Source organism: Mus caroli, unplaced genomic scaffold, assembly GCF_978045245.1.
Source record: "Mus caroli unplaced genomic scaffold, Mus_caroli_1 scaffold_11, whole genome shotgun sequence".
Classification (NCBI taxonomy): domain Eukaryota; kingdom Metazoa; phylum Chordata; class Mammalia; order Rodentia; family Muridae; genus Mus; species Mus caroli.
This window is the reverse complement of record NW_028227266.1, coordinates 68,999,880-69,013,000: the sequence shown is the minus strand read 5'-3', so window position 1 is coordinate 69,013,000 and position 13,121 is coordinate 68,999,880. Positions and strand designations below refer to the sequence as shown.

The following is a 13,121-nucleotide window of genomic DNA, read 5'->3' as shown; positions in this document are numbered from 1 at the left end:
CCTGGAGTGCCACCGATGCCTGGAAGATTGGGGTCAGATGCTATAGGGTTTACAACAGATCACAGGCAGAGGGGACCAGTGGGACTTACTGTAGGAAGGACACCGTAAGGTTATACTTTCCTCTGAAGGAATAAAAATGACCATTTGGGTCTCAAGGATGTGGCTGAGATAGATGCGGTCACCAGGACTATCGCCAACCCAATGGTCAAAGTTCATTTCTCTGTGTCCAAAATAATCTAATCTAAATCAGACCCATGGAAGAAACTGCAAATCTGTGAGCATTCCACACCATGCTTCCTGTCCCTTGCCTGTCAGGACATTCAGGTACCTATTCATTATAAAGGCCAGGTAGAGGAAAGGGTGCCACCAAGGGACCCATCATGAAGAGGCTACTCCTCTCATGGTTAGAGGGTGCCTTCATCTTTGAAACTAGATGAAGAGCCCTGTGATGGCTCAGTGGGCTCTGATGGCCCGATGATTTGATTCCATTCCTGGGACACACGTGGCAGAAGAGAGAACCGATTCCTGTAAGTTGTCCTCTGACCTCCATATAGATGTCACGACACATGTGTGCAATGTGTACACCCCCACACTAAATTAATAATAATCAACTAGATGTTTACTATTCTAGTTTATAGGGCAGGTTCAATTCAAGGTTCAATTCTGCCAGGTGTCTCCAAGGTTAGTAACACATAGAAACAATTTTTCAAGTCATGCATGGTGTAGGATGCGGAGGTGAGGGAGGGAAGAGGAGGAGAGGGGGAGGGGAGAGAGAGAAAAAAACATACAGGAGAGGAAGAGGTAAAGGGGGGTAGAGAGAGGGAGAGAAGGGGAGATGAGACAACACCGGAGAGGAAAGGGGAGGGGGAGGGGGAGGGGGAAGGGGAGGGATGGAGAGGGGAAGGAAGGGGAGGGGAGAAAGGACAGGTGCATGAAAGAGATCCACTCTCTCCTGAAGCCATTTTGCTCTTTAGGACACATGACTTTTCATTTCTTACCCATGCACCTCACTAGCAATCTAGGCCAATCAAAGGGGTAGGTAGGTCTTGCATGGCTTGGGGGTAACCACTCACTCCCCTCACTCCACAGCCCGAGCAGAGCTACGCACATTCTTCACTCTCCACGGCGGCATAGTTGCCCACTTCTTTGAAGCTGATGTTTCCCAAGTGGAGAATTCCAGCCACAATCTGCAACACGAGAGTCTGCTCTTCCGAGAAGATTCCAATCACATTCATGGCATGCTGGAAAAGAGGGAGCAGTGAGTCCGGTGGCTGAGTGAGCAGGTGACAGACAAGGCACAGAGTGGGCTCTACAGCTAGTGTGTAGCTTAGCCTGCAACAATGACGGGAAGTCTCCATCAAAGAAGGTGATCAGTGAGCTGGGTAGTCACTCACTCTGTGTGTGTGTGTTTGTGTGTGTACATGTGTGCATGAGTGTATGTACATGCTTATGTGTACATAGGTGCACGAGTATGAAGAGGTCAGGGGTGATGTTAGGTGTGTCTTCCTCATTTGATTTCCATGCTTATTTATTTGAAATATGATGATATCTCATTGATATGAAGCTCTCTGATTTGGCTAGACTAGATGATCGACAAGTCCCAGGGATCCTCCTGGCTCTGCCTCCCCCGAGCAGGGATTACAGTGTATGCTATCATGTATGACCTCCTCCTCTTCTTCCTCCTCCTCCTCCTCTTCTTCCTCTCCTTCCTCCCCACCTCCTCCTCCCCCTTCTCCCCCCCTACCATGGGTTTTGGGAATAAAACTCAGGGCCTCAAGCTTATGTGGCAAGCACTTTGCTGCTGGAGTCATGCCCCTAGCCAGCATATGCTCTTAGAAGCCCTGCTGGAACGGGGAGTCTGTTTTTAAATACAACGTGCTCTCTAGGAACACCCTAGACCTTAGAGGACCTCTAAGAGGAAAGACACTCAGGGGACAGGAGCCCGGGCACAAGCTTCCAGGTCTGTCCTGTCCTGTGTATGTTCTGGCTGCCAACCCTCCCCAAGGACACTCCCTCTCCATTTCCAAGCAGTCCAGGAGGTCTTATGTCATCTTCTCCCTTGTGGGGGAGGGAGAGGGATAGATTTTATCAGCAAAAACATCTTTCAAAATCTTCAGGACCTACAGACCATTTAAAAGCCAAGTTTCTGAGTCCAGTAAATTAAAATGGCTAAGTTTTGGATTTCTGTAACTTGAGAGAGCTCCTCCCTGGGTCCATGCTGGACCCTTCATCCACAGTTTTTTTCCCTGTTCCTTAAGGCTGCGGCTGGGCAGCCTTGGGACCTAGCACTCATCTGTCTTAACGTCCTGACACTGCTGGGCAACACCAGCTCCCCCACACTGATCCTCTGCTGCTCATTCTGGGGCCCCTCAGTTCTCAGTGGATGAACAGGCCTGAGCTTGCTGTTGACTTAAAAGACCATGTCAGTGTAGACTTTGAAGGATAAATGGAAGACAGGTCTACCTCCAGACTGATCTAGGGTGGAAGATTTAGATTATCCCATGCAGGTCATAAACCCTCCAAGCCCAAATGCTATAACCTAGACTGTAGCATGCGCATGGTGTGGCCACCGCTGTGTGAGCACAATGCTTGTCTTCTGACCTCAAAACTCAGGATGAGAAAAGAGAAGGAGATGAAACAAACAGAACTCAAAAAGTGTTTTTGAACTTTTCTTTGTGTTTTATTTCTCTGGGTTTTGTTTGTTTGTTTGCTTGCTTGTTTGTTGGGTTTTATAAGACAGGGTCTCACTATGTAGCTCTGGCTGTCCTAGAAGGGGTTAAAGGAATGTGCCACCACTACACCTGACCAAAACCTATTTAGATTTATTTTGAAAAATTTGCCTTTGTTTATCTGTGTGCATGCATGCTACACGCCTGCATGCACCCACAGATCTCAGAAAAGAATATTAGATCTCCTGGCGGTGTGAGCTGCCAGATGTGGGTGCTGGAAACTGAACGGGGGTTCTCTGCAAGAACTGCAAGCACTCTCACTTTCCAGCCATCTTTCCAGCCCCGAACACTGTTGATGTTCAACTAAGACCATAAAGTGGCTGTGGCCTTTCTAAGGAAGAGCTAGCTCTCCAAGAATTGGCTGCTCAGCAAACAAGCATGCTAAACCCACCCCCTCAATCATTTTAGCCTGTTTATCAGAACACTCCTGCTGGAGGCTATTGATGAATTTGCTTTTTACTCATCTTAAACCATTACGTGCTTCTCAGGAAAAAGTGGTGTGTGTGTGTGTGTGTGCATGGCTCTCCAAAGTGCTGAACACAGGTTTTCAGAAATGCTTACAGTGGCTGAGGGGGCAGGTTACACTGCTTGCTATCTGCTTTGTTGATCTTTACTGTCCTCAGCATCAGTTGAGACTGAGGCAGGAGAGAGGAGACAGGCCAGCCTTGGACGCACACTTACCAGGGTTTCCTGGAAATCCCGCTTGTCATCAATGTCATCCACCTTGTAGGACCCCGAGAGACTCAGGTAGTAATAGTAGTCCATGCTGGTGATGCCAAGGCTTTGCTTCTGCTCTGGAGAGGCACCCTCGATGAGCTGCCACGAGAGCACACAGGATGTGTCAGGACATGGTCTACAAGCCACCCTGTGGTTCTGGGGACCACCATCCCCAAGCCCAGGTGGGGATAACTCTCTAAGCTCGTAATCAAAAACTCTCAGTGATCCTAGCCTCCAGATCCCAAGGATGTTTATAAATAATATCTTGGGCCTTAGGTACCTTAGCCCTAGATCAGTCTGCAAGCCCCAGTTTTTGTTGTTTTAATGTGAATAGCTGTGGCCTGATCTATGTATGTGCACCACATCCACACCTAGTGCCTGTGGAGGCCAGAAGAGGGCATCAGGTCCCCTGAAACTGAGTTATAGATAAATGAAGGTGAGTACCATGTGGGTTCTGGGACCTGAACGTGGTTCTCTAGAAGAGGACTTAACTATCCATCCATCCATCCATCTCCAACATCCAGTTCCTAACTCTGATAAAGCCTGAGAGAGATCAGGCTTTCTTCCTATCAGTAAGAGAACTGTATTTCTGACCCTATGGGAAGGTAGAATATAAAATAGACCACAGCCACAGGACTCCTGCTCGCCTTAGCTCTTCTACACTTCTCATCCCAGGATGTGGAGTTCAGAGTGGCCATTCTTTCTCTGGCGTTCAGAAACCTCCTGATCTACTGACTATCCTTGGTTTGCTTCGGGCTTACAGCTGGAGATGAGAGCTCTTAGCCACCATACCTGCCACCTGTGGCCATGTTGTCCCTACCCAGGACTCTAACCTCTGAACTGTAAATACAAATAAAATCTTTCTTCCACAAGCTGCCTTGGTCATGGTGTTTTACCTCAGCAACAGCAAATCAGCTAAAACAACCACAGTGCCCAGTGTATTCTGTGCTGGGGCTTGGCCCTGAGGTTTTGTGCATGTTAGGCGAGCACTCTGTGTGAATATAAGTATCACTAATCTCCCAGAAGCCTTGTCATCTGTGTACTTTCCAACAAGTAGGTACTGAAAGAATTGGTTGCCATCACTGACGATGCCTGCATAGTTGAGAGATTAACTGTAAGCAGCTTCCATAAATTAATCTAGAAATGCCTGAATAAAACCAAGCCAAAGAGAAACCCCTCCTGGGCGTTTCTTGCTGTGGATTACATTTCTATATACCTAGGAACATTTTCCTAAGTAGCCAAATTGGCCAGTTCTAGTGGAACACGCCTGTGATCTCAGCTACTTGGAGGCTAAGGTAGGAGAACCACAAGCGTGAGGCTTGCCTGGGCTACCAAGTGAGTTCCAGGCCAGCCAGGTAACTTGGAGACTGTCTCTAAATGAAAGAAGTGAAAAGAGGACAGAGGAAATGGCTCTGAGGTAGAATGCTTACCCAGCACATGGGAGGCTATGGGTTAACTCTCCAGTATTGGACAACAACAACAACAACAATGACAACAAACAACTAACAACTGAACTGATAATGGATAAAGCCTGAAACATAACTTAAAAGCATCTTGAGCTGAAGAGATGGCTCTGTGGTTAAGAGCACTGACTGCTCTTGTAGAACTCCTGGGTTCAGATCCCAGCATCCACATGATGGCTCCCAACCATCTTTAACTCCAGTGCAAGGGTATCTGACACTCTTATGAATTCCACGGACATTAGGCATATATGTGGAACACAGACATTACATGCAGGTAAAACACTTACACACATAAAAAAAAAAAAAAAAAGAAAAAAAGAAACAAAACCATTTTTTTTAAAGGCACCTTGACCCAGACTCAGCCTGGGTTCTGAGGGTCTGAGTAGAGGCAGGCTGAACTTGCTCTGAGGATCCCCAGCCGGAGGGAACACTCTCATCTAATCGTGTACTGGTTGCAGGTATCTGCCCTGGACACTTTGTTCCTATCACCTGACTTCCCGGCTCAAGCCCTCCTCCCATCTCTGCCTAGGGTGCTCCCTTGCTTAGTCTTCCCTGCCTTCCTGGGCTCTAACTCTTCCCACACGAATTCCTATTTGGCAAATAATCAAACAAACACTCCCACTTCTGTTTTGAAGTTTGTCAGTGATTTACCCTAATTAGAACTCAACCCTCCTTGGGGACAGGGACATTCTCATGTCCCTTCTGTCCACTTGCACAGAGCACAGAGAAACCTTTCTGGGCTGGTTCGATTACTGAATAAACCTGAGGGGTGAGGGAAAAACCGATTACGTGATTATTCTCCTTTCCGGTTGGAGATCAGAGGCCAGCCTTCGGGAATTGGTTCTTTTGCCACGCAGTCCGAGGAATCGGACTCAGCGTTGGCTCCAGGTGCCTGTTTCCTCTGAGCCGCCTTGCTGGCCTCCCAGTCTTGTTTTTTAATACGGAGAAGGAAAAGCTATGGAGGAAAACCTGGTAGAATATGTGGAAGCTCCGTTCCCCCGGGTTCCGCATCACCACTCTGGACTTTTCCAGAAGGAAGTTGGAGATCTTGCCACCATCTGGTTCCCCACCTGGACTGAACTGGATTTCAAAGTATTTTCCCTGCAAGAAAATTAGCAATTTCCTTTATCATCCGGTAACCAAAAACACAGTGCTCCAAACAGACTTAGAATACAGGGTATAATTCAAGGAAATTCATTAATGGAAGACATTCTGGATTATCCCCAGCCCTGAGCTAGCCTTATTTACTTTCCTTGTGGCAAACAATACCGGAAAGCTTGGCAGTCCCATGATTATAATGAACAATACTGGAAAGTTTGCCAGTCCCACGGTTTTGCATTCAGAGGATCAATCCCTATGGCCAGACTAAATAAGGAGACTATATTCCTCATTTATTCTCTCCCCGTCTGTGTTTGTCTGAAGAACAGGACAGGAAGCTACATAGCACCAAGGTTGCCACATTGTTCTTCTATCTAGAAGGATGTATCAGTCTTCAACCAGTGGCATCTTGGTTATCATTCTCTGTAATGCTTGCCTATCTCAAATACAGAAAACGGCATATGGCTTTAGACTTATATTTTTTTAATAATTAATGAGAGTATCATTTGATGCTACCAAGCATGGCACACACACATACACACACACACACACACACACACACACACACACACACAGAGAGAGAGAGAGAGTCCCCTCTTTGATGTCATTGAGCATGACACAGAGAAAACCTATCCTTACCCCCTTTTCAATTAGGGTTATATGGTTATAAATGCTGGGCCCTTACTATGTCTAAAGATCAACTGAGTTATCCTCTCAGAATTTAAAAAAAAAACAAAAAAAAAAACCAAAAAAACAAAACACCTTATCACAGGAAAAGGCAAAGGAAGTCATAACGATGTTTTCCTGCTGTTTTAGGAAGAAGGGTGTGTGTGGGGGGCAGCTAAAGGGTTAAAGTTGACATGTCTATTTTTGCAAGGCAGGTTAAGAATGATAATTAGAGGCAAAAAGGTCATGTGGAAAATTCATTCGCAGTGTCTTTCTTCTGTCAGTATCTAGAAAGGTCAGAATAAAACATCCCAAGTACTGAGCTGAAAAAAAAAAAAACCACTTAGACGAAAAAGCAAGAAAATAATCTTGATTTCCCCCAGACAATGGGGAGCATGAAGCAGGTCTCACAGACAGGCATCAGCAAACTCAACTCTAACTGCTTGGTACCATAAGGAGACTTCTCTTGGAAATAAAACCTTCCTTTCTGAATAAAAGCTAAAGTCAACATGCTAGTATACATTGGTGATCTCAGGGCATGAGGCAGAGACAGGTCATCCTAGGCTACATAGAGAATTTAAGGCTAGCCTGGGCTATAGGGGGAGTTGCCTCAAAAGAAAAAGGATTAAATGTTTTTTCTGTTTTGGGTTTTTGTTTTTTGTTCTTTGTTTTTTTAAGATAGGGAGTCTCCATGTAGCCCTGGCTGTCCTGGAACTCCCTCTGTAGACCAGGCTGGCCTCGAACTCACAGAGTTCTGCCTGCTGCTGAGTGCTGGGATTAAAAGCATACCACCACTCACTGCCCAGTGTAAATGCTTTTTTTTTTTAAGTGAAAAAGAAACTGGTTTTTTTTTCTTTGAAAGTCCCACCCACTATTCATCTTGAAGCAGCCCACTGTCAGCCTCACAGATGGCTCGCCTGGGTGCCAGGCTGTATGGTCGAAATAGGACACTCAATCTATAGGCATTTGGTTTTGGTTTGGTAATACACCTTTGGCCTTTTCGAGTGGTCACATTTCAGTACCCCACTGCCAAGACTTTTAGTCAGAGACATTTAAGAAAGGCATTCACAGAGCTGCAAGGATGACCTTGTCCTAAGCCTGGGTGCATGGAGTCAGGAGGCACCAGGACCAGTGGCTCTTCATTCTGTGAGCATTCAGCAAGCAAATTCAGAAATTTGGAGGAGAGGCAGGCAGAGGCCTAGGGGAGTAAGAATCTGTCCCAGGTGCTCTCTCAGTCCAACTGTGCTCCCTGCAGACCCAGCTCCACGGAACAAGTCCCCTCAAGCAGGCCTGGATCTCAGGCTTGCCCTAATCTTCCCACTTCTGTCCTCCAGGTAGCCTGCACACCTCCCTAGGACCAGGGCAACCCCCTTCATCAACTGTAGGTTTCCTTACTGAAGTAACTCCAGGGAGGAGCCATTTATGAAATTGTCTTGTTTATGTCCAAAGCACAAAAATAATTTCTGTCAAAGGATACATTGCTTAGAAGAGTAAAGAGAGCTAGAAAAGCCTGTTTCTCAGGATACGGGAAACGCTCCCCAGCATGGAATCAGGACACTCACAAATCGGCTGGAGTTGTTGTTGCGCACTGTCTTGGCGTTCCCGAAGGCCTCCAGGAGCGGGTTAGATTGAAGGATGATGTCCTTGACGTGCTATTGCAGTAGACAAGGAAAATAATGGATGCTTAGCACACGATGTCAAAGTCAACTTTCCCCAAAGTCCCACTTTCTGAATATTAAAAGGTAAGAGGATCCAGTCATGTATGTGTCCTCGGGCATTTCTGGAAAATTCATTTTGGTGTTTGCCTTGTTTTATTGAGACAGGATTTTACACTGTAGCCCTGTTCAGCCTGGATCTCACTGTGTAGAGCAGGCTAGCCTTAAACTCAGAGAGATAGATCTGTCCCTGTCTTCCAAGTTCTGGGATTAAAGATGCACATCCCGATGCCCAGCTGTTTTTTGAAACAGATTGACATGTGACTCAGGCTAGTGTCAAACCTGATATGTAGCTGAAGGTGACTTTGAACCCTAGATCTTCCTGCCTCCACTTCTCAAGAACTGAGACTACAGGCACGTGCCACCACATGTGGTTTATGCCGTGCTGGGGGTTAGGGGGAGTCAAAGCCAGGGCTTTGTGCCTGCTAGTCAAGTACACAACCAACGGAGCTACTGCTCTGATTATGATTTATTCTTGCACGGACACAGACCTAAGCGTACTTGTATAACCAGGTTTCCCAATCCCTCTCAGTCTCGGAAACAGGATCCCAAAGCTGAGATGTTACCAGGAACCCAGAATCTACACAGTCCGGGATTGGGTTTCCATTCTCCCCACTGTGACTCCCTCCTGCACATCTGGGTGCCTTGGTGATCACAGAGAAGAGGAAAGAGAAGCATGAGGAAGCCTCTTTGCATCTTGCATTCTCCGTTGCATCCTCCCCAACTGTTTCGCTTGCAACAGCAGAGGCAAGACTTATGGAGATGGCAACCAACCATCTTCTCCTTTCCAAACATCTATGAAACATGATCTTGTGTGTCTCCAAGTTTAACTGTGGGGGGTGACGGTGTGTCTTGCTAAAATGCAGAGGTAGGTTTAGTAGGTCCGGAGCAGGGCTCAGGAATCTGCATTTCAAAGCAACCCCTTTCCCAGCCAGGGAGCTTCGCAGCAGCCAAGGCTGAGTCTCAGGACCCACAGGGTAGAAAGAGTGAACCAATTCCCTTCCTTAGAGCAGCCCCACATTACTGCATCTTCTAGCATGAATTCACACTCAGGGCAGCCAGGAGCAACGCCAGGTCATGTGACACAGCTACCAGCCAACAACAGGAGAATAATTTAGTGTGAACACTCCAGGCCTGTGCCAGACTTACAAGTGTGCAAAACACATCACAGGCACGAGGCCTCTCAGCTGATAGGGGCCAGGGCTGCAGAGAGGCCTTTGGACAGTGACTCACTCCTTGTATGTCTAATTATTCACATGCTATGGTTAAATGTGTTCCAGAAATAACAAGTCTCCTGGCTTGTGCTCTTGAGCTACTGACTAATTTGAAGCCAAGAGTTCTGGATCAATGTCCTCAAAGGAAAACAGGAAGAGAAAAGTCAACATTAACCGTCTGCAGCTTGGCCGCTGGGTCATCGGACATAGCAAACGGGACTAGACGAAGGTACTAAAACTGACTATGGGAACAAGCCATAGACTCCTATGGTAGCCTCGAATGACCATCCCAGCAGAGAGACTGGCACAAGGCTTGAGGGTGCATTCTGTTCCACACAGGCAGTGATAGCTACTAGCACAGAGGCAGACTCTGGTGATACGCTTCATCCAATCAGACGTAGCGCCATACCTAAGCTGCCTCTCTCCTTTACAACCCAGGGGCTGTACATAAATGTTATATTTCTTTGTAAAGTAAATTTGGAATTCGTGAATCTTTGCTATTCCTTTTAATCTTCTGTTTGCAAACTAGAAATGATACTCAAGTTTCTCTCAGGGAGCCAGAAAGAAAAGATCTTGAAGCCTTTTCCTTAAAAAGAATAGCCGTATATTATTATTGTTGTTGTTATTAATCTACTGAATTGCGGGATTAAACAAACTCAGGACAATTGATTCAGGCATGGCAGACATGCATTCTTGCTTTCTTCCCTTTTATTAATTTTTAAAAAGACAGTCTCATATAGCCCAGACTGGCCTCAACCCCACTACCCTGAATTCTTTATTTGTCTGCTCCATTTCCCAGTGCTAGGATACATTCGTGTAATCACTACACTTAGCTTATGTTGGGGATGAAATCTGGGGCTTTGTGCACACTAGGGAAGGACTCATGCCAGCCAGAGAAGCTTCTTAACACCGAGCTGCAAGCTCACCTCAAGAGATCAGCTGCAGCCCTTAAGTGGGGTTCAGGCTACAGCTCAGCTGGAAAGTGCTTACCCAGCATCCTAGGGCCCTGCCTAGGATGGGCTCCATCCCTAGCACCAAATAACCTGGGTGTGGTGATGCAATCCTAAAACCTGAGGTAGAGACAGGAAGTTCAGAAGTTTAAGGCTATCCTTTGGCAACTTAGTAAGATAGCCATCTTAAAAATGAAGATGAAGAACAAAGATATAAAAGATGAAGAGGAGAAGGAGGAGGAAGAGGAAAAGAGGAGGAAGAAGAGTGGGAGGAGAAAGAAGGGGAAGAGGAAGAGGAGGAAGAAGAGGAGGAAGAGGGAGAGGAGGAAGAAGAGGGAGAGGAGAAAGAAGGGAAAGAGGAAGAGGAGGAAGAGGGAGAGGAGGAAGAAGAGGGGGAGGAGAAAGAAGGGGAAGAGGAAGAGGAGGAAGAAGGGGGAAGAGGAGGAAGGAGGAGGAGGAAGGAGGAGGAGAAAGGAGGAAGGAGGTGGAGGAGGAAGAAGAAGGAGGAAGAAGGAGGAGGAGGAAGGAGGAGGAGGAGGAGGAGGAGGAAGAGGAGGTATAATTTCCTAGATTTTACTGAAATATCTGCTATAGACTTGTGCTATTTTATGCTCCTATCAGTAACACAAGCAACTGTGTCCAACATTTTTCCAGCAGTGTTTGTAAGAACAGGAGCTCTGATAGGTATAATAATAACAATGATTAATGATAATAATAATAATAATAATATAGTGGGGTTTTTGTTTGCTTGCTTTGTTGAGAGTGTGAGACTCATACAGCCCAGGGTAGCCTTGGTAGCCTTGAATTTGCTGTGTAGTCAAGAATGGCCTTGGACTTCTGATCTTTCTGTTTCTACCTCTCATGCTGGGATTACCGGCACGCACCTCCTTGCCTGATTTATGTGGCGCTGAGCATGGAATAGGCTTTGTGAACTCAGGAGACCATTCTACCAACTGAGCTAGATCCCCAGTTCCAGTTTTGGTGTAGTTTTTCTGTTTTTCATGTTTGATAAATAACTTATACTTCTTTTCATCGGAACTGTCTTTCATGTCTCTCATTCTCCATTTGAACCACAGCCCTTTTGATTGATTTATAGGGGCTCATTATATATTAGACATGTCAATATGGAAACATACAACTTCTTTACACATTTTATGTATCTAGGTTCCACAGACTTTGCTGTACAAAAATAAATTCTTTTTAAGCTATGGACAGATCAAAGGCCCACCCTGTCAAAGCTCCAAACAGAAGCTCCTGACTGCAGCACAGACTCACCTGGACCTTGGGGCCTCCTCCAGACACTCTGGAGACATAGCTCATAATGTACTTGGCAGCCACTGTCTTTCCAGCACCACTTTCACCGCTACGGAAAGAAAGACAAACACCCATCTGTGAAATGATCCTCGCCACCTCTGTCATCCACTGTCTCTGAATGAACAAATTGCAGAGAAACCAGGAAGAAAGGAACTCAGGTATGTGTGGCAGGGAGGTGGGGGGGGCATGATACTAGCTGAGAAAGGTGGATGGAGAGTTGAGTTTCCAAATTGTCCAATCCCAGAAAGCACGAATAGTAAACTATAAATATCAGAAGTATGGAATTGTCCAGAAATGACCAGTGACATCCACACACATTTTTGTCAACAGAAAAAATGGAGGCTATGAAGTAATTTCACCCGACATATTCCACTCTAATTATAGGCAGAACATAATTATAATTCGATTTTTATTGTTAAGATGGGGGTTTCCTTACAGAGTTAAGGCTGGCCTTGAGCTCAAAATCCTCCTGCCTCAGCACTGGGATTATAGGCGTACATGAAGCACCACCTCCTGGCAAATGTGGTTTCTTAAGGACTTGGGGGTAGAGCTCAGAGGTAAAGTGTTTCCTGAGCTGCTGGAGGCCTGGAGTTTCAAACACAGAAAGCCTTTGATCAAGGTAAGACAACCATGGGAGAGTTGTTTGTTTCAGATAATTATTTTTTACACTTTTTGTCATGCTATGTTACTTTTGTGTGTGTGTCTATTTATGCCTATATAAATATATATATATACATAAGTATATATAAATATAAATATACATATGCAAAAACGGGCACTCAGGCTTCCGCCTCTGCCTCGATGTGATGCAAGTTTCCTTATTTTAGGAATGCTAAAATTAAATGATGAGGTAATATTAATCACATCCTGAGAAACAAAGACTACCTTCCGCTGGGTGGCCTGAATGTACAGCAATAGCCTTTTGTTAATAGTCTGTTCTCCAAAAATCCCCATTCTTCCCTCAAAATCCCCCTGAATTCATAATGACCTCAATTCAAAACATGCTCGATCCCATCTGAAATCTCATCTCTCTGTGGGCAGCCTTGGTGTTGCCAGAATCAAGTTTGTTAAAGAAACCCACATCTATAAAAGGACACATGCTCTCGGTGGTCAAGAAATTGGAGGGCCACATCTTAATGTTCTATGAAACTCAGTCTAGTTGATGTCAACAAATATTGCCAATTGTGTAACAGCCACGATCATCAGAGCAGCTGTGACTACTTACAAGCAGCCTTCAAGAGCCTGCCTGCTAAGT

At 45.8% G+C, this 13,121-nt stretch overlaps 1 protein-coding gene across 1 annotated transcript in view; it reads right to left on the bottom strand.

Moving 5' to 3' along the window:
- Myo1e (myosin IE) overlaps window positions 1-13,121 on the bottom strand; it is a 196,746-nt gene that overhangs the window by 75,470 nt on the left and 108,155 nt on the right. The window contains exons 5-9 of the mRNA XM_021171412.3: window positions 11,828-11,915; window positions 8,236-8,325; window positions 5,879-6,010; window positions 3,411-3,545; window positions 1,109-1,241 (exon numbers count right to left, since the gene is read on the bottom strand). Of these exons, the coding sequence (XP_021027071.1) occupies window positions 1,109-1,241; window positions 3,411-3,545; window positions 5,879-6,010; window positions 8,236-8,325; window positions 11,828-11,915 (578 nt within the window). The remainder of the gene's footprint in view (window positions 1-1,108; window positions 1,242-3,410; window positions 3,546-5,878; window positions 6,011-8,235; window positions 8,326-11,827; window positions 11,916-13,121) is intronic.